This window comes from Phaseolus vulgaris, chromosome 8 (genome assembly GCF_051622355.1).
Source record: "Phaseolus vulgaris cultivar YP4 chromosome 8, ASM5162235v1, whole genome shotgun sequence".
Classification (NCBI taxonomy): domain Eukaryota; kingdom Viridiplantae; phylum Streptophyta; class Magnoliopsida; order Fabales; family Fabaceae; genus Phaseolus; species Phaseolus vulgaris.
Genome location: NC_143505.1, coordinates 2,018,507 through 2,045,456, shown reverse-complemented (window position 1 = coordinate 2,045,456; position 26,950 = coordinate 2,018,507). Strand labels below are relative to the sequence as shown.

The window sequence follows — 26,950 nt, the reverse complement described above, 5'->3', positions numbered from 1 at the left end:
GTAAGGAGAATTTCAATTGATCTGATAAGCAAAAAACTATATCTGACTTTGGCATCGGAGCGCCTTGCAGGTACACACACCCACCTGTGAGGAGAAGAAGCCGAGAGCCCAACCCGAGAAGAAGCCGAGATCACCTAGCTGAAGGAAAAGCCGAGAGCACCTAGGTGAAGGAGAAGCCGAGAGCACCTAGCTGAAGGAGAAGCCGAGAGCTCTTAGCCGAAGGAGAAGCCGAGAGCACTTAGCCGAAAGAGAAGCCGAGAGCATCTACCTTGAGAAGTCTAGAGCACCCAATGTGAGAAGAGACCGAGAGAGTCCAGCCCAAAGTTCGGAAGATTTGTATAAGAGTTAATCTTGTCAACCTAATTTTAGTGTTCTTGGTCCTTGTTGTAAGAACAATAGGGATGCAGGAAGAAACACCCCTGAAATTAACTACCAAGAAAAGAGCCACCCTAAACGAAATATATTGAAAACACTAACATGGTAAAAATGTCTATATTTTTTGAAGCATAGTAAGCCAAAATCTGATTTACCCAATAGGAATCTTCTATCAGTATTAGACAATTATTTTATATTTTAAATTAGGCCAGCATAGGTTATAATGAGACCGTTAATAGTGATTTATTACTGGTGAGATATAAAAAAATGGTAGTTCTCTTCTCTACAGGGGAATGAGAGCTCATAATAAACAATATCATTCAAACCCAATCTCAAAACTGGAACCTTCTCTGCCAAAATTTAATTTCCATCCACCAAATCAATGTTTGATAAGAGAACAACCAGCCCCCACAAAAATTACAGAAAAAAACATTGAAGAATAAAAAAAGTCTCCCTTTCATGTTATGGAGGATAAACAGAAATACAGCCTATATCTTCAATTGAACATATAAAGAATTTCACATCAAAAGCTGTTGCTACCAACCAAATGTTCCATCACATGATGAATGGATATAAGGTGAAATATGATTTTTTTTTCTTACTCTTTAGCTGCGGTTGTATTCAAAATCAATCTTTCCACATATCTGCAAACTCATCAGGCTCCAAAGGATTAGACATCTCATGCATTTTCCTCCTTGTCTTTGCTTTGACCTTCTTCGCAAACTTTCCAGCCTTCTTCTTTTTCTCCAAAGCTCGAACCTATCAGAACCAGCAACCAATGATAGATAAGCTTATTAGTAGTAGAAAGCTTGAGAAATTCTAAGCATACACGAAAAATATATTGGTTGGTGTACCGGTCGGCACCGGACGACCGCATTATACTCATGGTAAAATCATCACAAAACCCTGCGTCTTATACGACTCTTCGTCCTTCCATGACCTCTAGCCGGACGACCGGATGGTGTATGTCGATTAAATCTAATTTAATCCAGAACGTGGTTACACGTGTAGAAAAGAGCAGTTATGACAACCATTGACGAAGTAAAAACACGTTCTCTAGACCACTCCCCTGGTTTTCAGGAAACCACCAGGCACGACCCAAAGACCACTAAGCATGTCTCTAACCATCAACTGATTGGCCCACATGGCCAAGGCCCAGGTCAACCTACTAAAGGGACTGCTGAAAAGGGGGAAAAGGTACGTTTTCCATACTATCAGAGAATTCACACTTGAGCACCATCGCTGACTTGAGCGTCGGAGTGCAATCGCAGGTACCCCCGCCGGCCGACCGAAGCACGCGAAGAGAAAGAAGACTTGAAGAATAGGACAACCAAGAGTGAAGAAGACATCTTGTATCGACGTGGATCAACATTACTCAGGCCCCAATATCCATACAGGTACAGTTGGTACCTGATTTGGAGATACATAGAATGGATTCTCATATAATGTTGGGCCTCCAAAACTGCCACCAAATATTTTAATTGGGTTCAAGCAGAATCGTGGACCGACCTACACAAGTAGTTTGCACACAGGTTAAATGAATGTTATAAATGGAAAGATCAAAAATACACCAAGAACCAGTTTTCAGACCTCAATCAATGTCATTTTATCAAGGCCTCCCCTTGGTAATTTATCTGCTTCATTATGATGAGTAGAAATCTGCAAGGGAATAAAGATGTAGCATTCCTTAGTAGGCCACAGGCAGAAAATAATACAATACTTTGTCATGAAAAAATCAATATTATATAGTTGGAGAAAATAAGACCATGTAATGGTCGAATTAAATGAGTCTTGTGAACAACTAATAGTAACAATTGTCCTCTAAAAGACTATGCCATGAGTACAACACAAATGACTCAATCTAATGGGTTATTGTCCTACAAAAAATGAGTAGAACTTCTATTGCAGGCTCGCACAGGAATCAAACCAAAATCAACACTTGATTCAGTCATCACTGATTTGGTGAGACTGACCATCTGTGATGCACTGATACTTCAATTTGTATCAAATATCCGTATCCAATACTCTGGGATACTTTACCAACGATGAAGTATCTAATCTATTAAACACTAATACTTATTTTGACAATGTCTAATAAATGTGATTTCAATTTTTGTACATTTTTCAAAATTTAAATGTATAGCCGTATCAGGTATGCATCATAACTGATATCGTGCCCATGCATCATAGCAGACCATAATTAAATGAATGAAGTTGATCAATAAATGAAACATTACATGCACCATAGTTTAATCTTTGAGCTTATAAAACAATACCATACTGGAACGTCCAAAATGTTTTACACTGGTAGTAGATAAAAATTTAAACTCATTATAACAATCCAATATCCTCCATCTTAAAAATTGTTGTGGTTAAGCATTCTTTACATCATATTGAAGTCTATTTATTAAGGAACCCAAAAACTAATCCTTCAAATTGAAATGTATAGATAGAAACTTAAGTTTATTCCTCGGTAATGTTTATAAGAAACTAAAGGTTAAAAATGCTCCACCCAAACTTCAGTTCAATCATTAACCTGTGGCTAAAAAAGCAATCAACATATTTATAATCACAATGTATACACATAATTTCTTTAGAAGTGGCTAGAAAGGAGACCCCAAACAACAATGTTCAAATTAAGGAACCCATAAATTCTTTAAAGGACAATGCTAATACAAACACAAACCTGGTAATTACGGAACCATATATGGTCATCAGCTATTGAGAAAACAAAAACATGATCATGGAAGGGCTTAGCTTTTCTATGGTCCTTTGGTATTTCGAATATCTGAACAAAAAAGAAAGAAATAGTATATCAAATTATCAATTACAGTAGACATACAACAGTATCAGAAATAGAGAGAACTGTACACAGAAATATATGCACTAAACAGAACTCACAGCTTACTCAATCTAAACTATGTAAAAATAGATGGACCTACAATAACATTAATTGAATTTTCTCCAATCAGAAACAACAAATTGAGAAAATACTCTTAGGAAGATACATGACAACCACAATGCAAGATCCCAATTATATCAGGAAAGAGCACATGAAGCAGTTCATAATTAGACTGGAAATTCATAGAGGCAACATCATGAATCAACAAACTAAGATGAAACCATCAAGCTAACCTTTACCTTGTATATGAAATGGCATATATGAGAGTAATCAACTAAGTTTTCCTCGGATGAAACTAGGTGGAAAAAGATGAAAAAACTTGCAAGGAAAGAAACCGACCACATACCTGTAACAACATCTCCTTTAACAGTTTCCAATGTGCATCTTTTTCAAAATTTGCAGAAAACGTCAAAAGAGGACGGGAATCTTTTAGGTGATTTCCCGTTAGCTTCAACTCCTCCATAGTATGCACTGAAAAGCAGTGGTGGAAAAAGTATATAAAAAAATTGGGTGGGAGAGAGAGAGAAAAACACAAAATCATAATTCACTGGGAAGAATGACCAGTGATGCCTAGAGTATACAGACATCAGAACTCTACATGATCAGAGCAAGCAAATTAGTATTATATAAACATTACGACAATGATCAGATCAGAATATTACCCGCACTAACTAGAAATTTTACAGATGGGCCACTGGGGCATTTGGCCATCCAGAGATAAAGATCTTTTTGCTTCCTGCACTGAAATTGATGCATAGAAAATGAGAGGAGAAGACACTAATCAGAATATAACAAGTTGACCAGACACAAACTCATGACTACCACCATATCATAGTTAAATAGCATCAACATTTGTAACCAAGAAACGAATCCCTCTACCTACAAGCATGCTTTAGATTTTCCAAATAGCAAACATAATGCAAATACTAGTCTAGAGAACAGCACGACACATCAATCCTAAATCGAAGTAACACGGCACTGAAAAACCTTGTGGCATATAAATAAAATACCTCAAAAAATAAACACGAGGAGCAACTTTTGAGCTCAACAAGCTTGTTCAGGGTGGCGCCTTTAGTTTCCTTTGATTCAACCTTGTTATCCTTCTTGCAATGCGGCAAAAGTGACACCAAGTTCAACATCAAATGCCGGTACCTACAAATTAATGGAAAATAAATACTCCGCCCAAAAAAATACCATTATAATATACAAAAACTGACTCACTGCACAAGGTTTCTCTGTTCTTAAACTTTGCACATCAAGACACAAAAATAGAGTAATACAAACTATAAACGAAAAACACAAAATCTATAACTACAAGTCATGGGGTTTGTAATGCGCCTAGAGCAAGTGACCAAAACCTTCTCTTTGTTCCTGAATATTGGTGAACCAACGTTGCTGTCGTCGACTTCATCATTGACTAGACTCTTATCCTTCCAACCCAAAAGGGTCCTCGTTGGTCTCTCTGGAGCAGCATCTTCCTTTTTGGGCTGTGCAACAAGTTCACTACTCTCACTGTGCTTTCTCTTCTTCCCCATTTTTTTGCTTCAAAATCTGACACACCCAATAACCATAATCACAAAAACGTTATTCACCAAACCTTGGTCAGAAATTCAATTAAATTAATTAACCGATCATTCGGTCGGAATATATAACTAAAATCCGAATAATAACAAACGTTATTCACCAATCTTGGTCAGAAATTCAATTAATTAACCGTTCATTCGGTCGGAATATATAACTAAAGTTATCTGAATTATAACTTAAACGTTATTCACCAAACCTTGGTCAGAAATTCAATTAAAATAATTAACCGTTCATTCGGTCGGAAGATATAACTAAAGTTATCCGAATTATAACTTGAACGTTATTCACCAATCTTGGTCAGAAATTCAATTAAATTAATTAACCGCTAATTCGGTCGGAAGATATAACTAAAGTTATCCGAATTATAACTTAAACGTTATTCACAATCTTGGTCAGAAATTCAATTAAATTAATTAACCGTTAATTCGGTCGGACGATATAACTAAAGTTATCCGAATTATAACAAACGTTATTCACCAATCTTGGTCAGAAATTCAATTAAATTAATTAACCGTTCCCTCGGTCGGAAGATATAACTAAAGTTAGCCGAATTATAACTTTAAAACGTTATTCACCAGCCTTGGTCAGAAATTCAATTAAATTACCTTAGTCAGAAATTCAATTAAATTATATATAAATGTCCAAGTTACGCGCGACATCAAAGCACCGTCGTCCGGTATTAAACTGCGTGGTAATAGCAACATGAAAATAAATTCGATAGCAAAAAGTAAAATAGTTCAAAACACGTCACAAAGCAGTAAAATTCTCTTTAGCCCACACCCCGGGCCCAGGTAATGAAAATATTAAACAATATCAAGGGTGTCATCCGGTTGCATCGACTCCTCCGGCGGTACGGTATCATCTGCACGTGGCATCTCGGTTGTAGGACAGATGGTTTGATCATTCTCTTCGGCCTCCTCGTCCCCCAGAGGCATCAGACGGCCGTCCACCACATCCATGTTCGAGTCTTATCGCTCAACGTCGTCCGGCACCAATGGAAAAAGGCGACCTGCCGAACGCCCTGCCTGAACGACTCCTCGTTAATGCTCAACATGAACCCTTGAAGCTGTTCAACTTGAGCACTCAACAATTCTTTCTCCGCGGCCAGTTTTTCCCGCTCCTTGATGGCATCTGCCCGTCCAACTGCTACTTCTTCGAAAGTAATCTTTAAAGCCTCATGCTCCTTCCTGACCGTCTGAGCGTCAGCCCGGGCTTTGTCCACTGCCTTCAGGGCATCCTTCAACGAGACAGCCGATTCGTTGAGCTGAGATTTCAGTTTTGGAATCGAGACTGTCTTCACTCTCCTTAGCTCATTCCCAAGAGCCCTGGTCGCCACGGCCGCACGACACTGCAGCTCAACCGTCTCCTCGACCATATCTAAAGTGCTCGATTAACATCGCAAGTGCCGGCCGACCTCCCACCAAACTTGCTCGATGAACATCGCAAGTGCCGGCCGACCTCCCACCAAACTTGATGACATTGCAAGTATTGCCCGACGCCCGCTTGCTCGATTAACATCGCAAGTGCCGGCCAACCACCCACCAAACTTGCTCGATGGCATTGCAAGTATTGCCCGACGCCCGCTTGCTCGATTAACATCGAAAGTGCCGGCTGATCGCCCACCAAACTTGCTCGATGACATTGCAAGTATTGCCGAACGCCCTCTTTTTCGATTAAACATCGCAAGTGCCGGCCAACCACCCACCAAACTTGCTCGATGACATTGCAAGTATTTGCCCGACGGCCGCTTGCTCGATTAACATGGCAAGTGCCGGCCGTCCTTCGTCCGCTTGCTCGATTAATATCGCAAGTGCTGGCCTGCCGGCCGCCAAACTTGCTCGATTAACATCGCAAGTGCCGGCCGACCACCCTCCAAATTTGCTCGATTAACATCTCCCAGAAAGCAACATGATTCACTTCCGGATTGATGAATCCATAGCACACTCCCAGATCTCGAATTCAAATAACAGGTGAAGGTCAGTTTCGGAATTTACAAAATTATGGGGGTGCAGGAAGAAACTACCTTCCATATTAGCAAAATGGCCCATAACCAATAAAAAGGGCCTTAACCTAAATGAAAGGCCCATTCTCGTTGAACCAAAGCAACTTCTGTAGACCAGAAAACCTTAAAACCCTTTCCTCGCCTCCACCGCAGGTTTATTTCTTTACGTTCGGCTGAGTTTATTTTTGTTGCTGTTCATTCTCGATCAGGTATGTTTCTGATAACCCTAGACTGATTGTTGTTTCCAATTTCTGTTATCAACACGTGCTATGGTTTCTAGCTTTAGTGCCTGTTTGGATCAAGGGGTGGCACTGTAGCGCAGACGGATTTAAGAGTGCCACCCCCGTTTGGTTCCGTGAGAGAGTGAAGGTGAGGGTGAGATTGAGTGGAAACATGGGTGATTTTCGGATCCTCCCAAATATGAAGAGAAAGTAGAGTGGTTAGAGAGGAAAGCCACGTCAGATTAGTGAAATACTATTGTGCCCTTATTTTTTTCATCTTCCACAGTGTAAACTGCCATTGCCATCGCGCCCCATGCTTCTTCTTCTTCCTCTGCGGCTTCTCTTCTCAGTGTCTCTTCTCTTGCACTGTGCTTCAGATTTAGGTTTTCATATTAACTTGGGCTTCATTTTTTTCCACTATGGGTTTCAACTTTTAAAAAAACATTACTTTGTTTCTTCCTGCACCCCTTTATATTCTTATATCATCCTTATAATTTAAAAATTAATTTTATATTATATATTTTGACAACTATTTTTTAAAATATATTAATTTTGTTAATAATAATAATGAAAATTATTATTAATAATAATTTTGTATATATATATATAACATAATTTAAAGAATTATAAATAATATTAAAACTATCTAAATAAATTAACTTAAATAACAAAATTAATTTAAATTAATAAAATAAAAAATGATAAAATTATACTTATATTTAAAATTATATTTAATTATTTCTTTAAATTTTACATTTATTTTATTTTATTTATAAATAAAACTTTAAATTATTTTAATTAACTAAAATATGCACAAAATTAATAATTATTTATTCTTATTTTATATACAAGAAACATAAATAATATTAAAATTATCTAAATAAATTAACTTAATTAAAAAAATTAATTTAAAATAATAAAATGGAAAATAATAAAAATATATTTAAATATAAAAAATTATTAATTAATTTCTTTGAATTTTAAATTATTTATTTATTTATTTATAATTAAAACTTGAATTTCTTTTAATTAAATATAATGTGTAAAAAATTAATTATCATTTATTTCTTCTTCTTTTTATATAGAAGGGTAAATTTGTAATCTTAAAATTTACACAATTAAAAATAATTCAAAATATCCTTACAACCATCACATCACTCACATATTTCAATAAACTTTCCTCACACATCCACTCTAACATACCTCAATCCAAACATCCTCAACTTTTTTCACAAATCTTCACACTTCCACTCCCCCACACCCTCAACTTTCCACTCTCCCACGCCCTCTAATCCAAACAAAGCCTTATTGTTATCTGATTCGGTTTTTGCAGGTTAAGTTATCAGTGACAATGTATCTTCAGTTTTACATAAACGACAATGGTGACAAAGTCTACACCACTAAGGTAAGTTTTGTATTTGGTTATGAAGTTTGTATTTATCAAACATTCAATAATGGAGCGACAATATTTATTCTCTCGTGTTTCTTTAACCCTCTTGACTCAATCTGAAATGAATCATTGAAAGGCTGTTTCAGCCCTAGCTCAGTTTAACGCACTGGTTCTTTTCCTACGTTTTAATTTCTTCGTGTTATGATTTCCTGTAATAAAATTGCATCCTCACGGGTTATTGGCAACAAGCCAAAATCTTGGTGGTTATCACTGCTTTGAAGTGTGTTGTTTTTCTTCTTTGCAGAAAGAGTCGCCGGTAGGGCTAGCTACACAATCTGCCCATCCAGGTATTTTGCTCTGCTTACTGCAGTTTCTTGACATATATATGAGTTTTTTCAAATTATGCTATAATAATTGCTTGTGAATTCAAAAGAAAACCTTTTGTCCTTCTCTGTGCAATTTCTTTGTAATTTCTGTGTTGATACTAAAATGCACTGTGGACCGTAACATTGTTATAGTTTGTATTTTTTTATTTGGGGGCTTTTTTTTTCACTTCTCTTCTATTTGCGTAGATAATTTTCTGAAACGGGTTGGCTTGAATTGTATGGATTAATGGGTTTATTATTCTCATTGAAAATTGGGGTTGTACCTAGGGCATTTGACAGTTTGTGTTTTAATTTTAGAGGATCTGCTCTGTCAACAACGACAGAAAAAGGGTTTTTGGCATTGCATTCAATCTGTGTTTCTTTGTGTTTATTAAAGAAATGCTAGAGTTTTCTCTGGCAGCCCGTCTTCTAGAGTTTAGTTGTGAAATTGGGATCAAGACTTTTCTTGGTTGTTTGGTGTACCGGTCCGCACCGGACGACCGCAGGATACTCATGGTAAAATCATCACAAAACCCTGCGTCTTATACGACTCTTCGTCCTTCCATGACCTCTAGCCGGACGAACGAGTGGTTTATGTCGAATAAATCTAATTTAATCCAGAACGTGGTTACACGTGTAGAAAAGAGCAGTTATAACAACCATTGACGAAGTAAAAACACGTCCTCTAGACCACTCCCCTGGTTTTCAGGAAACCACCAGGCACGACCCAAAGACCACTAAGCATGTCTCTAACCATCAACTGATTGGCCCACATGGCCAAGGCCCAGGTCAACCTACTAAAGGGACTTCTGAAAAGGGGGGAAAGGTACGTTTTCCATACTATCAGAGAATTCTCACTTGAGTACCATCGCTGACTTGAGCGTCGGAGTGCAATCGCAGGTACCCCCGCCGGCCGACCGAAGCACGCGAAGAGAAAGAAGACTTGAAGAATAGGACAACCAAGAGTGAAGAAGACACCTTGTATCGACGTGGATCAACATTACTCAGTCCCCAATATCCATACAGGTACATTTGGTAATTGCCTTTTTAGAGGCCGTCTTTGTCAAATTCTTAGCGAGATTGGCATTCTTTGCTGCTTGATTTTGATCCTGGTTTTCTTTTGTCCCCTTTTGGTCTTTTTTCCCTGAAGGATTTTTGGTCTTTATAAGGAAAAAAAGTTAAAGGTGGAAAAAAAGTAACACCATCAGCCTCGTCGTTTTTCCGAAAGTGCCGAGTCATCATCTTGATATGCATGTTGGATGTAACATTGGATGAAAGTCATTGACTGAGAAACATATCATTGTGGCTGTTTGATTAAGAGCTTCTGTAGTGTGGAACTTGGTAGCATAGGGCTAATTTACTACAAAAAATTGTTTTCTATTTTGATTTGTTTGTTAATTTTATTTAAAAAAGCCACCTAGTACTTTGTTTCCTATTTTCAGCAGTAACAACTTATTATTTTCATTGCTCACTGTATAATATTTTAAAGATCTGCTTTTTGCACAGTTTGGATTTTGTCATTGGCATAAGGCATACTAGTCACTCTCAAATACATGTGAAATGTTATTTATAAATTATAATTCTCTCCATTTTCTGTACCTGTTTATGATTTTTGTGGTTTTCCCAAAATGCAGCTCGGTTTTCACCCGATGATAAATATTCGAGGCAGAGAGTTCTTCTGAAGAAGCGTTTTGGATTGTTACCAACCCAGCAGGCACCTCTAAAGTACTGACTGATTTTGAAGCTCCAATTTTTAAGTGTCTTTTCTGTGCTTGGCCGTGTTTTGTGAACTAGTGTAGTGCCGATACCTGGTGCCTAGTGATTGAGCCATTTATATTGTTTTGAACCAATTACGTCAAATATGGCTCACTTATTACTTACTGTATTAGAATGAAGTTTCCAATGTTGAAATGCACTAAAGGATTTTGAGTTCTGTTGCAGTCAATTTAATATTGTGAAACAAATAATTTGTCTCAACGCATGGGGTGGTTGCCAGCTTTCAAAACGAGATAAAAGTGCAGCTAGATGAAACCAGCTACATGAATCAACAAAGAATGAATGAAATTTTTATCTGTGCAAATATGTTTACACGTATTTTCCTTTTCCCAATTAAGAAACGTAAGAGAAAGAACTTAGTTATCATTAACACAGGTAATTTGATGGAGATAAATGAATTATAAAAACAGATATTAATGTATGTCAAGGGACTATAATACTTTAAAAAAAAATTAATCTATACGTTGATGATACAATGAGAACGTGATAAGTTATATTTTAAGTTTAATTTATATTTTCTTAACCAATTATGAGGAAATAAGAAAATATAATTTTAATTATGTTTTATTTATGCAATTATTATTTTTATTTATGTAAGACTTAAATTATAATTAATAATTAAAAATATTTAAGTGGTAGTTATTTAGTTTTAATAAATAATATAATTTAAATTCATGGGTCATAATAGTTATAAATATAAATACAAATTCATTCCAAGTACTTGCCGAACGCCCGCTTGCTCGATTAACATCGCAAGTGCAGGCCGCTCGACGCCCGCTTGCTCGATTAACATCGCAAGTGCCGGCCGCCCAACGCCCGCTTGCTCGATTAACATCGCAAGTGCCGGCCGACCACCCATGGCAAGTATGGCCGAACGACCACCCATGACATTGCAAGTATGGCCGAACGACCGCTTTCTCGATTAAACATCGAAGTGCCGGCCAACCACCCACCAAACTTGCTCGATGGCATTGCAAATTAATCACGCATATGAAAAAAGGCTTCCAGATTTTAATCTCATACTTTCAAATTACGTAATATAGAATATTATAGAATGACAATTTTGGAATACAAAAATTTATGGAAGTGAGAGAAGAAACGTAAGGAGGTGTAGGAAGAAGCAATCTTACTACCCGCTTGCAGAAATGTTAAGTTCTAGGCCGTCCCGTTTCAATTTCTTGGGCTTCATTAGGTATGTTGACTCATGTTGGATCCTACTATTTACATTCCTTTTTTGTGAAATGCAGCCCCTTTTGTTGCTTTTCATTTAAAATGACATATTATTACCGCATTTTTCCCTTTCAAAACTATTTATCTTCTTTGCATTCTCTTTCATATCTCACATTAACTTTTATGCTTTCACTGCCAAGCTCGCAACAATGCAATGCTTCTTCTTGAATAAATATAAATTGAGATTAAGTTTGTTTTCTCCGATTAAATTAAACTATTTTCCACTCTTTTAATGTTATCCTTTTTTTTGGAAAAAATTTGGTTGAAAATGTCACCTTAAAAAATAATTTCATAAACATTTTTTTATTTCTTACATTCTGAAAAATATTTTACAAAACACTAATGATTTTCATGTTATCAAAAGAACCATCTAACTTTTAAGAAAGCCAAAACTTATTTGGAAAAGTACATTTCGAAATCTATAAATTAGAAGATTGCAGTGAGTAATCCAAATATTTTATTTACCTTATTTCTAAAACATTTGTATCCATTTGTTATTTCAAAATGTACTTTACTAACACAATAACTCCAGAAAAAAAAAATATGACCAAAAGAAGAGTTTATGCCAACATTCTAGAATAAATTCTAACCTCAACCAAAAAATTCATTCTAAAATTTGTGGGTCAACCATGTTCAAAAATTTGTTGAACGGAAATTTGATCATTTTGTATTTGTGGGGGGGGGGGTGCAGGGAGATATTCTTACAGTGTAGAAAGAAAGGTACACTTGGGAGCCCATGGCTCTATTTGGGCCTTGAGCCCCTTCTCTTTTGTTAAGAAACCCAGAAACAAAAGCACCAGAAATTAGGATGTTTCTCCCTGCACCCCATCATTTTCCAAAAAGACCATTTTACCCCTTTTAAAAATGACTTCCAGGTTACTATTTCATCCACTTTCCAAAACATATTTTATGAATTTCAGATTTATCATTCTAAAAATTTAAAAATGTTTTTTCCAGAATAGATTTTTACCTTCCAGATTTCTTATTCGAAAAACACACTTTACTTTCAAAGCCCCTATATCCCAAAAACACCCTTTCTTACAAAACTACTATTCCAGAATCACCCAAAATCATCAAGTATTTCAAAGAATGTAGGGGTGCAAAAAGAAAAATATAGAGATGCAGGAAGAAATACCTGAAATTAACTACCAAGAAAAGAGCCACCCTAAACGAAATATATTGAAAACACTAACATGGTAAAAATGTGAATATATGTTTGAAGCATAGTAGGCCAAAATCTGATTTACCCAATAGGAATCTTCTATCAGTATTAGACAATTATTTTATATTTTAAATTAGGCCAGCATAGGTTATAATGAGACCGTTAATAGTGATTTATTACTGGTGAGATATAAAAAAAAATGGTAGTTCTCTTCTCTACAGGGGAATGAGAGCTCATAATAAACATATCATTCAAACCCAATCTCAAAACTGGAACCTTCTCTGCCAAAATTTAATTTCCATCCACCAAATCAATGTCTGATAAGAGAACAACCAGCCCCCACAAAAATTACAGAAAAAAACATTGAAGAATAAAAAAAGTCTCCCTTTCATGTTACAGCTATATCTTCAATTGAACATATAAAGAATTTCACATCAAAAGCTGTTGCTACCAACCAAATATTCCATCACATGATGAATGGATATAAGGTGAAATATGATTTTTTCTTTCTTACTTACTCTTTAGCTGCAGTTGTATTCAAAATCAATCTTTCCACATATCTGCAAACTCATCAGGCTCCAGAGGATTAGACATCTCATGCATTTTCCTCCTTGTCTTTGCTTTGACCTTCTTCGCAAACTTTCCAGCCTTCTTCTTTTTCTCCAAAGCTCGAACCTATCAGAACCAGCAACCAATGATACATATGCTTCTTAGTAGTAGAAAGCTTGAGAAATTCTAAGCATACACGAAAAATATATTGGTTGGTACCTGATTTGGAGATACATAGAATGGATTCTCATATAATGTTGGGCCTCCAAAACTGCCACCAAATATTTTAATTGGGTTCAAGCAGAATCGTGGACCGACCTACACAAGTAGTTTGCACACATGTAAATGAATGTTAGAAATTGAAAGATAAAAAATACATCAAGAACCAGTTTTCAGACCTCAATAAATGTCATTTTATCAAGGCCTCCCTTTGGTAATTTATCTGCTTCATTATGATGAGTAGAAATCTGCAAGGGAATAAAGATGTAGCATTCCTTAGTAGGCCACAGGCAGAAAATAAAACAATACTTTGTCATGAAAAAATCAATATTATATAGTTGGAGAAAATGAGACCATAAATGGTCGAATTAAATGAATCTTGTGAACAACTAATAGTAACAATTGTCCTCTAAAAGACTGATGCCATGAGTATAACACAAATGACTCAATCTAATGGGTTTTTGTCCTACAAAAAATGAGTAGAACTTCTATTGCAGGCTCGCACAGGAATCAAACCAAAATCAACACTTGATTCAGTCATCACTGATTTGGTGAGACTGACCATCTGTGATGCACTGATACATACTTCAATTTGTATCACATATCCGTATCCAATACTTTGGGATACTTTACCAACGATGAAGTATCTAATCTATTAAACACTAATACTTATTTTGACAATGTCTAATAAATGTGATTTCAATTTGGATTCACACAATTGTAATTATATATTTATTATGTTTTTATACATTTTTCAATACTTATATGTCACGCATAGTACCTTAAATATTCAAAAGCAAGTGTATTGCCATATCAGGTATGCATCATATCCAATATCGTGCCCATGCATCATAGCAGACCATAATTAAATGAATGAAGTTGATCAGTAAACGAAACATTACATGCACCATAGTTTAACCTTTGAGCTTATGAAACAATACCATACTGGAACATCCAAAATGTTTTACACTGGTAGTAGATAAAAATTTAAACTCATTATAATAGTCCAATATCCTCAATCTTAAAAATTGTTGTGGTTAAGCATTCTTTACATCATATTGAAGTCTATTTATTAAGGAACCCAAAAACTAATCCTTCAAATTGAAATGTATAGATAGAAACTTAAGTTCATTCCTCGGTAATGTTTATAAGAAACTAAAGGTTAAAAATGCTCGACCCAAACTTCACTTCAATCATTAACCTGTGGCTAAAAAAGCAATCAACATATTTATAATCACAATGTATACACATAATTTCTTTAGAGGTAGGTAGAAAGGAGACCCCAAACAACAATCTTCAAATTAAGGAACCCATAAATTCTTTAAAGGACAATGCTAATACAAACACAAACCTGGTAATTACGGAACCATATATGGTCATCAGCTATTGAGAAAACAAAAACATGATCATGGAAGGGCTTAGCTTTTCTATGGTCCTTTGGTATTTCGAATATCTGAACAAAAAAAGAAAGAAATAGTATATCAGAAATTATCAATTACAGCAGACATACAACAGTATTAGAAATAGAGAGAACTGTACACAGAAATATATGCATTAAACAGAACTCACAGCTTACTCAATCTAAACTATGTAATAATAGATGGACATATAATAACATTAATTGAATTTTCTCCAATCAGAAACAACAAATTGAGAAAATACTCCTAGGAAGAAACATGACAACCACAATGTAAGATCCCAATAACATCAGGAAAGAGCACATGAAGCAGATCATAATTAGACTGGAAATTCATGGAGGCAACATCATGAATCAACAAACTAAGATGAAACCATCAAGCTAACCTTTACCTTGTATATGAAATGGCACATATGAGAGTAATCAACTTAAGTTTTACTCGGATGAAACTAGGTGGACAAAGATGAAAAAACTTGCAAGGAAAGAAACAGACCACATACCTGTAACAACATCTCCTTTAACAGTTTCCAATGTGCATCTTTTTCAAAATTTGCAGAAAACGTCAAAAGAGGACGGGAACCTTTTAGGTGATTTCCCGTTAGCTTCAACTCCTCCATAGTATGCACTGAAAAGCAGTGGTGGAAAAAGTATATAAAAAAATTGGGTGGGAGAGAGAGAGAAACACAAAATCATAATTCACTGGGAAGAATGACCAGTGATGCCTAGAATATACAGACATCAGAACTCTACATGATCAGAGCAAGCAAATTAGTATTATATAAACATTACGACAATGATCAGATCAGAATATTACCCGCACTAACTAGAAATTTTACAGATGGGCCACTGGGGCATTTGGCCATCCAGAGATAAAGATCTTTTTGCTTCCTGCACTGAAATTGATGCATAGAAAATGAGAGGAGAAGACACTAATCAGAATATAACAAGTTGACCAGACACAAACTCATGACTACCATATCATAGTTAAATAGCATCAACATTTGTAACCAAGAAACGAATCCCTCTACCTACAAGCATGCTTTAGATTTTCCAAATAGCAAACATAATGCAAATACTAGTCTAGAGAACAGCACAACACATCAATCCTAAATCGAAGTACCACGGCACTGACCTTGTGGCATATAAATAAAATACCTCAAAAAATAAACACGAGGAGCAACTTTTGAGCTCAACAAGCTCGTTCAGGGTGGCGCCTTTAGTTTCCTTTGATTCAACCTTGTTATCCTTCTTGCAATGCGGCAAAAGTGACACCAAGTTCAACATCAAATGCCGGTACCTACAAATTAATGGAAAATAAATACTCCGCCCAAAAAAATACCATTATAATATACAAAAACTGACTCACTGCACAAGGTTTCTCTGTTCTTAAACTTTGCCCGCGAGCAAGCGGGCAGTCGAGCGGCCGGCACTTGCGATGTTTAATCGAGCAAGCGGGCGTTCGGCCAATACTTGCAATGTCATCAAGCAAGTTTGGTGGGCGGTCGGCCGGAACTTGCGATGTTTATCGAGCAAGCGGGCAAGTGACGAAAAAATAGAGTAATACAAACTATAAACGAAAAACACAAAATCTATAACTACAAGTCATGGGGTTTGTATTAGATTGTACCTGTAACTGATGCGCCTAGAGCAAGTGACCAAAACCTTCTCTTTGTTCCTGAATATTGGTGAACCAACGTTGCTGTCGTCGACTTCATCATTGACTAGACTCTTATCCTTCCAACCCAAAAGGGTCCTCGTTGGTCTCTCTGGAGCAGCATCTTCCTTTTTGGGCTGTGCAACAAGTTCACTACTCTCACTATGCTTTCTCTTCTTCCCCATTTTTCTGCTTCAAAATCTGACACACCCAATAACCATAATCACAAAAACAGAAAAAATTGACAACGACCCTTTAGAAAGGAGTGCGCCAGAGAATAAACGCACCTGCGGAGGAAAGAGATGATAGAGAAACTGGTTTGGGCTTTCGCCGGCGGTGGCGACGACGAATGATTGAATGAATGAGCTGTGGCAATGGCGGCAAAGGGTTTTTCTACTTCGCAAAGGGTTTATGCTTAAGTTGGGCCCTTTATAAACCGGTTTCGGCCCTTTTGGGATATGCTTATGAAAACATATTTCTTGGCAGTTTCATTCTGCACCACTACATTCTTCTTCCTACACCCCCATAAGGTTGAGCAAAGACAAAAGTGTCCCTATATAAATTGTACATTTTTTTGTATTACAGATTATGAAATCCGGTAAATTTTCGGTAATCTCACGGATTAATGCTTTCGGTAGTACATGAATAGTAGTGTTAATCCAAAATAAAAAATGCAAAACATTCATAATTGAAAAACCATTCCGGATCCGTCAATCTGTAATTCAAAATATTATCCCTAAGGATGGTTTTCTAGCGAGAAGGTTTTAACGAGGCACTTTAAATTACCAACCTTGGTCAGAAATTAATTAATTCATTAACCGTTCGTTCGGCCAAAATATATAACAAGTTCTCCGAATTATAACTTAAACGTTATTCACCAACCTTGGTCAGGAATTCAATTATTAATAAACCGTTAGTTCGGACAGAATATATAACTAAAGTTATACGAATTATAACTTAAACGTTATTCACCAACCTTGGTCAGAAATTTAATTAATTTATTAATTCACGTTTCATTCGGTCAGAATATATAACTAGAGTTATCCGAATTATAACTTAAAGCGTTATTCACCAACCTTGGTCAGAAATTTAATTAATTTATTAATAAAACGCTCGTTCGGTCAGAATATATAAATAGAGTTATCCGAATTATAACTCAAACGTTATTCACCAACCTTGGTCAGAAATTTAATTAATTTATAAATAAACCTTCCGATCGGTCAGAATATATTATCCGAATTATAAACATTATTCACCAACCTTGGTCAGAAATTTAATTAATTTATTAATTAACCATTCGTTCGGTCCGAATATATAACTAGAGTTATCCGAATTATAGCAAACGTTATTCAACAACCTTGGTCAGAAATTTAATTAATTTATTCATAAACCGTTCGTTCGGTCCGAATATATTATCCGAATTATAACAAACGTTATTCACCAACCTTGGTCAGAAATTTAATTAATTTATTAATTAACCGTTCCTTCGGTCAGAATATGTAACTAAAGTTATCCGAATTATAACTCAAACGTTATTCACCAACCTTGATCAAAACATGCGACTCATAACCTAAGTGGTTAGCCGCTCGTCCGCCAACCTAGGTCAGAAATTAATAATTATTAATCAACCACTCGTCCGGTCAGAGCATGTGACTTAGGTTACATGAATTGTAACTTAACGTTATCTACCAAACTTGGTCAGAACATACAATTAGTAACTTAAGTGTCGTCCGAGCGCATAACTTCGAATACTGACATGATACGTTCAAAAACAAAAGAAGTGCGCGGAAAACAGCAAGAACTAAAAGCAGTTAAATTGTTCAAACGCCCACAACCCGGGTCCAGATATTTTCACAAATTATACTATCTTGATGGCTTCATCCTGCTGCGGAGCCTCCGACACAATTTCTTCACGATTCTGACGTTCGTCCTCCGCCCCTTCTGCCTCCTCACCCTCTGCGCCCCCAAGAGGTACTAGGCGGCCATCCACCACATCCATACCCGGGTCGTAGCGGTCATCATCAGTCGGCACACCATGGAAGAAAGCTACCTGACGAACGCCCTGATTAAAACTCTCTTCACTTACACGCAGCATAAAACTTTGGCATTGTTCGATTTCGGCGGTCAAAGACTCCTTTTCAACCATCAGACCATCTTTTTCTCTCTTTAAAAGATTTCGTTCGGTCGTCATTTCAGCCAAAGCGGTTTTCAATGCTTCTTGCTCTTCCTTCGCAAGCCGGATATCTTTCTCCCTCTCCCTTTGGCATTCTTCAACAGACTCCAAGGCTCTCTTCAAAGAAGTGGCCGAGTCGTCAAGCTTCCGCTTTAACTTTGGAATCACGACCGACTCAGCCCTCTTCAACTCCTCACCAATAGCATGGCTTACAACCGCTGCCCGACACTGAAGTTCTACCATTTCTGTAATAAGGTCCAAAGTCGGGACGGCAGCCAAGATCCCCTCGTCCTCTGGTCGCAGACCAAATTGCATGGTGGGGGCAACTCGTATCCCAACTCCCAACATGCTGATGGGTTTGCCTCCAGAAGAAGAGCCCGCCTCGATTCTCGGCACCTTGGTCGGACGGCCCCTCTTCTTATTCGCAACTGGAGCAACAATAGCAGTCTCGGTCGGCACCTCCCCGATGACAGCAATTGGGGATTTCGGTTTCACACCAGCAATAGCAGCAACCTTGCTCTTCTTCGCTTGTCTTTTCAAGCTGTTCATGAACTTACTCAAACTTGGATCCATTGTTACTACAATATCTGCAAAACACACACAGTTAAATAAGTGTCAAATATCAAATCGAACTAGCGAAGGGCAAAGATGCTCACCGTTCAGATCTGCCCATTGCTTGGACGATCCATAAAGAGCTATCAGTTCCCGAGTGGGAAGTCTACACGGCAATTGGTTTATAATCATCAAAATCTCCTGATCAATAGGGGATAAAGATTCCCAAAATCGATTTTCAAGCGTGGCAGGTTTCTCGGTCCAATGAAAGGGAAATTTGGTAGTCCCATCAGCATTATAGAAAAGATGTCGGCCGTTCGGCTCCACAAAAACTTTAAAATAATAGTCTTTGAAATTTTTGTAAGAGGAGGTAAACGCAGCAAAACGCACATTACCCGGACGACTGGATAGGGATAACCAACCCACAGGATGGCTGGGATGAGTATTATAGTAGTACAAGAAGGACTCAGGAGTCGGCGTAAGGCCAAAAATTTGACAGATAACCCGGAAGGCTTGTAAAATGGCCCACGAGTTCGGATGTAGTTGGGTTGGTGCAACATTAAGTATCCGAAGGATATTCATGGTAAAATCATCAAAGGGGAAAGATACGTACAAATGAGAAAATAAAGTGCTATACACGAAGAAAAAGTCATGCGGAGCATTTTCCCGGCCGTGACAAACACGGTCGGTGATACCGCATATATCGACAGATAACGCCTCTGCCGGACAATCTGGTGTTAAAAAGTTTTTATGGACAGCAAGAAATTCATCTAATTTATCAGAGGACTTTATTTTACTAGGAATCTTAAGGACGGCAGGATCGACCCAGTCATACGTTGGGCCATCCGATGCCTGACTCGCACCGCGAGTCAAAGACGAACCCACAACACTAGAAGACCCCTCAGAAGAAGGCATGACTAACCTTGAATCGAAGAAGACACCGGCAACAAACTCAGCACCTGGCAAACGAAGCAAGCGACGTGAAACTCAGAGCAAGAGAAACGGAAAACCCTCAACTCCACAAATGAAGCACTATTTATAGGAGAAGCAAAACCCCTACGTTCGTCTAGCACCATTAGATCAAATCTAATCTAACGATCAAACACGCTCGGCGTTTGAAACGGCACGTAATCCCTACCATTCAATCGATCTAGATGTGACAGCATCCCCAAACGGCAACTCTGCCATGCGTCACATCTCTGCCACACATTAATGATGCCAGCTATCAAGCATTGTCTCAAAAACCCTCTGCGTCTCATACGACTCTTCGTCCTTCCATGACTTCGACCCTGGGGGGCAAGTGTACCGGTCGGCACCGGACGACCTCGTTGTTCGAAGTAAATTATCTAATTAAGCAAAGAACGTGGTTACACGTGGGACAAACGGTTACAATTCCCACTGAGCAACAAACACACGTGAGCACTCCCTGGATTTTCGGGAACACCCCCTAGATCCCAGGAAACCATCTAACACGACCCACGACCCAAGGACCACAAAACAGGTCGCGAACCACTAACGACCCGGAGGGCCCAAGCCGAAGGGGACATACAAAAGAAGAGAAAGAAAGAGAGAAAGGTATGTTTTTCAGATCATCAAGGATTCTCACTGAGAGAGATTACTAACTTGAGCGTCGGAGCACAATCGCAGGTACCCCCACCGGCCGACCGAGGCACGCGAGGAAGAATGAAACTCGAAGGACAGGACAACTAAGACTGAAGCAGACACTTTGTATCGACGTGGACCAACATTACTCAGTCCCCAATATCCATACAGGTACATGACTTGAACGTCAGAATGTTTTTACAGATATTATCCGAGTTTGGAGCTCAAGAAGTCGAAAAGTAAAGGAGTTAAAGAAGAGTACAAAGACGTTATGTGAAAAAGATACCGACTGAGAAAAGACAATCCTTCTTTTTCTTAAAACCAGTTGAATTATTAAAGTATGATCCTTAGTTTGCTTCTTTTTTTCATTGAACTCAGATTTCAGTTTCAACATTGGATATTGGTGTTGTACCTGAATCACCCATGAGGGATGTCTCAATTTCCCATACAAGACCCCCCAAAGGGACGATTGACCTATTTTCTGGACCTCCCATTCAGATGATGCCTTCCCACTTTTCTCCAATGGACAGGGAGGCCAGAGTCCTAAGGTACAGGGAGAAAAAGAAGACAAGAAAATTTGAGAAGACAATAAGGTATGCCTCAAGGAAGGCCTATGCAGAAACTAGACCCCGTATAAAGGGTCGATTCGCCAAGAGAACAGATGTAGAAGCTGAAGTGGATCAGATGTTCTCCACAACACTAATTACAGAAGTTGGATATGGCCTTGTTCCCTCTTTCTGAATATGATGTGCTGAACAAAAATGGCCACAAGACAGAGAAGAAGCTAGAAGATCGTGATCAATAGAAATGGCAATGGCAACCACTTATGTACTAAGTTATTTTGTTGATACTGTATTTTTTATGTAATCTAATTACTCTCAGTTGCACTAATCGGATGCTTTATTATTTTGTTTACTGTATTTTGAATGGAACTTGTATTTGTAAATACAGTCCTTGTATTAAATTATTAAATTATAGTCAACATATCTTTGATAAATTTTCATTTTCTCTAGTTCTATCATGGTGTATCTGTCATTTCATTTAGTTGCAATCACTTCAATCAAACTAAGTACTCTGAACAGATATTTAGGGACCAAAACTAATTATCTTCATCAAACATCATTCAGGTGCATTGAACTTACTGTGGCTTGAGTTTTGGTTTATATACTCATGATCCTGATCTGGCTACAGTGAAAAAGAGGATAGAAAGTTGTCGAGTTTAATATAATGCACATAATTCCTTTTTCATTTGTTTGCCTTGGAAGAAGGTCAAAAGCCAAAACTTGTTAATTATATATTCTTTTCTCCTCTCTTTCTCTTTGTGATTTCCACTGTTCATCATTCCTCTGCATAGAATGCTCCTATATCATCAAGAGAAAGAGATCTTTTGGCATATTTGGCTGAAGTGAGAGAATTCTATTTTGGAGAAAAAAATGCATTTAAAATCATTGATTAGAAACTTAATGATTAAGGTTGTAACAAGTTTAGAATTTTTATACATGGAAGTGAATTTTATTCTTTAACATGTATGTCCTTTAATTTTGAGAAGCCAAATATGCTTTTGTAGCAACACAGCATATTCTTAAGAAGAAAAGATCTTTTTATTATGACTCTCCCTGACCATACATGCCAAAGTACATTTAGAAAAAATCTGCACAAAATGATTGATGAATTTATCGCATACAAAATGCCCTCTTGATTATTTTAGTCTACAGATAACTGGGAACGAGAGAAGAGATTGAAGAAAGAAACAATGAAGTTTTTTACAGTGAAAGTGTGGCTACGGGTTCGGTTAATGAACAGAACAGGTTGAAGAAATACCATGCCAACGCTATAAATATTCAGTATCTGCTATTCTATTTGCTGCACATAACTAGTGATAGCAGACAATATTCATTCCTTCCCACATTTCATATTCCAATATTGTTTCTCTACCATGTCAGAAGTTGCTTAGGTGGCTATAGTAAGTGGTATGGTTTCTATTTGAATGTAAAGTATACTCCTCTTCTGGTGAGTTGAGACAAATCAGCACCAAAATTGCAATAAAACTTTTTCTTTTCTCTTTCTCTGAAAAAGTAAAATACCTCTGATTTTAACCTTGTACTCTCTGTTAAGTTAGTTTCTGTTGCGGAATACGAGGTTCAGTAAAAGGTAATGCTTTTTTACATCAAAAGTTTTGGAAATCATTCACCTTAAGGTAAGAGTAATCCTCACCAATAAAAAAAATGACATCATTCATTGAAAGCAGTGGTGATACAATTTATTGTTCCTTGTAGATCTTCCACATCTATTTATAAATATATCTTCACATTTTATTTCTGCCACTATTTGTTTTTCTACCCTCTTAAGGTATAAAAGTATCAGATTAAAGAGAGAAGAAGCCTGTGTTATAATAAGTTTCTTAGTAATTTGTCTTAGTAAGTTTCTTAGTTCAATCAGTTTACTGAAATAGTGGTCCTCAAAAATTGGCTACACTTTTTTTTATTTTATGAAATGGTATGAGACAGAAGTAGAATAGTGAACTTGTGGAGGTTGTTGTTACATATGTACAAGGAACGATACCCTTTTGTTTGATCTGCATGTCTCACAAACTGCAAAACTCAGACAGGTACACGCACTCACCAAATTGATTCTAAAGACGAAAAGAACACCTATTCCCTTTCCGCTCTTTCTTTTTCTTTTCAGTAAAATATTTCCTTGCTTTGAAGAGACAGTTATGCAAAAACTACCATCCAGAGACAATTGAGTTTCACTGGATCACATCCGTATACGACCGTATACTTTCAGGTCCAAACATGCGACTATAAATATAAATAGACAAGTCCCTTAGATCAAATGTGTACTACTAGATAGTCGAAAAGACCGACATGACCGAATGGTTGAGAAGGTTAATGATTGTCTTAATCCAAACACAAACCATAAATCCATGATTAACAGTAAGTAATTAAGTCAGTTTGGTGGTAAAATATGATTGAGTCCTCTTTTAGACTCAGAAGCAGACTCATAATAGCTGAAGCCCATCTAAAAGGTATAAATACTAGAGAAGACTTAGCGTCAGAGGTAATTTTTCCCTTTCTCAACTCACCTGTATATTATACTCGGACTAACTAATTAGAGACCACCGTGCCGGAAGACTGTGAAGACGGGGAGACGAAGACCGAAGGAATCACTCTAGGACTAACCTGACCATGTAAGAACAAAATGTAATGGCAACTATACTCCTTGTTCTCTTATTGCTAATTAGTGTCAAATAGGTAGAAGACTTCAAGACACTTAGTCTCTAAGGGAAGTTCCGTCCCTACAAGAACAGATATAATATTTTAAGAAGGAATTCTTCTATTGCTGCAGAATCATAATAAACTCCTATCTTTGAATATCATTATTGTATTTGCCGATAATGGTATAACTAGATTGTTTATTACCTTCCATCATGGGCATGCATTTCATGTTAAAAATCATTAACATATCATCTGTGTTACTAAAAATAGTCTTTACATATAATCATAGCGTGCAGCATTAAAGGGAAAAGGGTTCTTTATATGAAAGAGTTACTTCAACCTTGGAAAGCAAACATGTGGGTGGCCCCAAATTAAAAACAGTGAATCATGGCCAAATATGTTGCCTTTGCTTTAAGATCCACAAACTCTAAGAGAACCAATTCCAGCTTGCTAATTTGTCCAGCAGCAAAAGTAACACAAACAATGACAAAAGTGTTCCAATTATTGATGAAATCTAGTAAGCGTTTCCACCAAATTATGGAGGAAAGACATGAACAAAGAAAAACAAGCCCACAAAGGGTGTTGTTGTTTTCTTTTTACTTCACAAAAAAAATAAAGTGAGTGAAGATCTCACCTTTTCAAACTGATTTTGTTTCATGTTTTCCAAAATTATATTATAACACTTTCATTTGTGATTTATATTTTAATGGATTTGTATCATAGAACTCCTTTTTATAAACTATTGAAAATTTAATTGAATATAATCTTAAGAAAACCCTAATAATTATAATTAAGTATATAATTTGGTTTGGTTGATTGAGTAAGATCTAAATTAGATACTAATTTTAAAGACTACAAATTTTTTGCTATCTAAAATATTTTATATCATTAATAAAAATTTATAAATTGGTATCTAGATTAGTTATCAAAGTTTTAGTTATTAATATTTTAGTTTATAAATTACTCTATAAAAGACTAATAGAGACTAATTTAAAATATGTAGTAAATAGTTAAAAAAATTGGTAGTTAATAGTTAGATACGGTTTATCAACTATTTTATAAATTTTTATTAATAATAAAAATTACTTTACATAAAAAAAAATTAGTTTATAAAATGTTTTCTATTTTAGTTAAACAATAACTAATTATTTTGATATTGTAGTTTTTATTTAGTGATTTTATTTTAATTGAGTTAGTGTAAACTTCCTTTACATGTGTTCAATTCCTATAATCCAATGCACCCTATGCTTGTTTGTATTTTCATCTTAATTAATGTCATAAATTGATGGAAATTATAAAACTTGGAGGCTTCAATAATTTACATTTTTTTTTGCTAATTGTACTAAACTTTCAATTATTTTATTTAAAATGATCTATTGGCACTTATTTTCTCTTTCTTAATTCCAATTTTGGAGAGTATTTTTAATAATGTTATGTAAATAAAATATCGTCTGTAAAGTACATTTTGAAATAACAAATGGATAAAAATGTTTTAGAAATAAGGTAAATAAATATTTGGATTACTCACTGCAATCTTCTAATTTATAGATTTCGAAATGTACTTTTCCAAATAAGTTTTGGTTTTCTTAAAAGTTAGATGGTGCTTTTGATAACATGAAAATCATTAGTGTTTTGTAAAATACTTTACAGAATGTAAGAAATAAAAAAATGTTTATGAAATTATTTTTTAAGGTGACATTTTCAGCCAAAGTTTTGCCAAAAAAAAAGGATAACATTAAAAGAGTGGAAAATAGTTTAATTTAATCGGAGAAAAACAAACTTAATCTCAATTTATATTTATTCAAGAAGAAGCATTGCATTGTTGCGAGCTTGGTACTGAAAGCATAAAAGTTAATGTGTGATATGAAAGAGAATGCAAAGAAGATAATAGTTTTGAAAGGGAAAAATACGGTAAAAATATGTCATTTTAAATGAAAAGCAACAAAAGGGGGTGCATTTCACAAAAAGGGAAATGTAAATAGTAGGATCCAACATGAGTCAACATACCTAATGAAGCCCAAGAAATTGAAACGGGACGGCCTAGAACTTAACATTTCTGCAAGCGGGTAGTAAGATTGCTTCTTCCTACACCTCCTTACGTTTCTTCTCTCACTTCCATAAATTTTTGTATTCCAAAAATGTCATTCTATAATATTCTAGATTACCTAATTTGAAAGTATTTTTTCTAATATGAAATTAGCTTATTATATAATTGGAAAGCCTTTTTTCATAATCCAGATTTTTTTTAATATAATATTAGTTTTTGGATTCTGAAAGTTGTTTTTAGATGAGTGATTACTTTTGGATTATATATTTTGAAATTTTTTTTATGGATTTGAAAGTAGTTTCTGGAATATGTAATTTGAAATATATTTTGGATTACATAGTGGCAATTTCTCCCTCCACCTTATCAATTTCAGCATGCACCCAATCAGCTTTAGAAAATGACAAAAATACCCCTCATAAATGACGAAAATAACTTTACACAAAAATGGGAAAAATTATTTTTGAAACTTTTATCTGAAATATTTTGGATTTCAATTTTCGGAACATATTTTT

At 36.1% G+C, this 26,950-nt stretch overlaps 5 protein-coding genes and 1 long non-coding RNA gene across 8 annotated transcripts; 3 read left to right on the top strand and 3 right to left on the bottom strand.

The window, feature by feature from the left end:
• Nucleotides 1-707: 707 nt before the first annotated feature.
• On the bottom strand, nt 708-17,228 carry LOC137823365 (ribosome biogenesis protein BRX1 homolog 1). Its single transcript, XM_090293436.1, has 9 exons — nt 17,134-17,228; nt 4,607-4,828; nt 4,288-4,435; nt 3,940-4,018; nt 3,624-3,748; nt 3,062-3,163; nt 1,966-2,034; nt 1,786-1,884; nt 708-1,134 (listed from the first exon to the last, which is right to left on the bottom strand). The coding sequence occupies exons 2-9, from the start codon at nt 4,810-4,812 to the stop codon at nt 1,003-1,005; spliced, it is 960 nt and encodes a 319-aa protein (XP_090149562.1). The 5' UTR covers nt 4,813-4,828; nt 17,134-17,228; the 3' UTR covers nt 708-1,002.
• Nucleotides 6,926-10,784, top strand: LOC137823364 (H/ACA ribonucleoprotein complex subunit 3-like protein). 2 transcript variants are annotated; one of them, XM_068628468.2, is made up of 4 exons: nt 6,926-7,072; nt 8,418-8,489; nt 8,779-8,821; nt 10,474-10,784. In XM_068628468.2, exons 2-4 carry the CDS (start codon nt 8,436-8,438, stop codon nt 10,569-10,571), a joined length of 195 nt encoding a protein of 64 aa, XP_068484569.1. In that variant the 5' UTR covers nt 6,926-7,072; nt 8,418-8,435; the 3' UTR covers nt 10,572-10,784. The 2 variants fall into 2 exon arrangements, with proteins under 2 accessions (XP_068484569.1, XP_068484570.1); XM_068628469.2 differs by lacking the exon at nt 6,926-7,072 and adding an exon at nt 7,376-7,467.
• Nucleotides 13,271-17,269, bottom strand: LOC137823362 (ribosome biogenesis protein BRX1 homolog 1). The gene is made up of 9 exons (XM_068628464.2): nt 17,134-17,269; nt 16,820-17,047; nt 16,348-16,489; nt 16,007-16,085; nt 15,693-15,817; nt 15,127-15,228; nt 13,955-14,023; nt 13,776-13,874; nt 13,271-13,682 (listed from the first exon to the last, which is right to left on the bottom strand). Exons 2-9 carry the CDS (start codon nt 17,029-17,031, stop codon nt 13,551-13,553), a joined length of 960 nt encoding a protein of 319 aa, XP_068484565.1. The 5' UTR covers nt 17,032-17,047; nt 17,134-17,269; the 3' UTR covers nt 13,271-13,550.
• Nucleotides 17,270-18,505: 1,236 nt separating this feature from the next.
• Nucleotides 18,506-20,996, bottom strand: LOC137823359 (uncharacterized). Of its 2 annotated transcripts, none has more exons than XM_068628461.2 (2): nt 19,676-20,996; nt 18,506-19,606 (listed from the first exon to the last, which is right to left on the bottom strand). In XM_068628461.2, the coding sequence occupies exons 1-2, from the start codon at nt 20,484-20,486 to the stop codon at nt 18,705-18,707; spliced, it is 1,713 nt and encodes a 570-aa protein (XP_068484562.1). In that variant the 5' UTR covers nt 20,487-20,996; the 3' UTR covers nt 18,506-18,704. The 2 variants fall into 2 exon arrangements, with proteins under 2 accessions (XP_068484562.1, XP_068484563.1); XM_068628462.2 differs by having other exon boundaries at nt 20,494-20,917.
• Nucleotides 20,997-21,008: 12 nt separating this feature from the next.
• LOC137823366 (uncharacterized) lies at nt 21,009-21,594 on the top strand. Its single transcript, XR_011083114.2, has 3 exons — nt 21,009-21,146; nt 21,219-21,344; nt 21,378-21,594. It is a non-coding gene; the product is annotated as an uncharacterized LOC137823366 (long non-coding RNA).
• Nucleotides 21,595-21,596: 2 nt separating this feature from the next.
• Nucleotides 21,597-21,914, top strand: LOC150025335 (zinc finger protein CONSTANS-LIKE 2-like). The gene has a single exon (XM_090293564.1). The coding sequence runs from the start codon at nt 21,597-21,599 to the stop codon at nt 21,912-21,914; it is 318 nt and encodes a 105-aa protein (XP_090149690.1).
• The last annotated feature ends 5,036 nt before the right edge of the window (nt 21,915-26,950 follow it).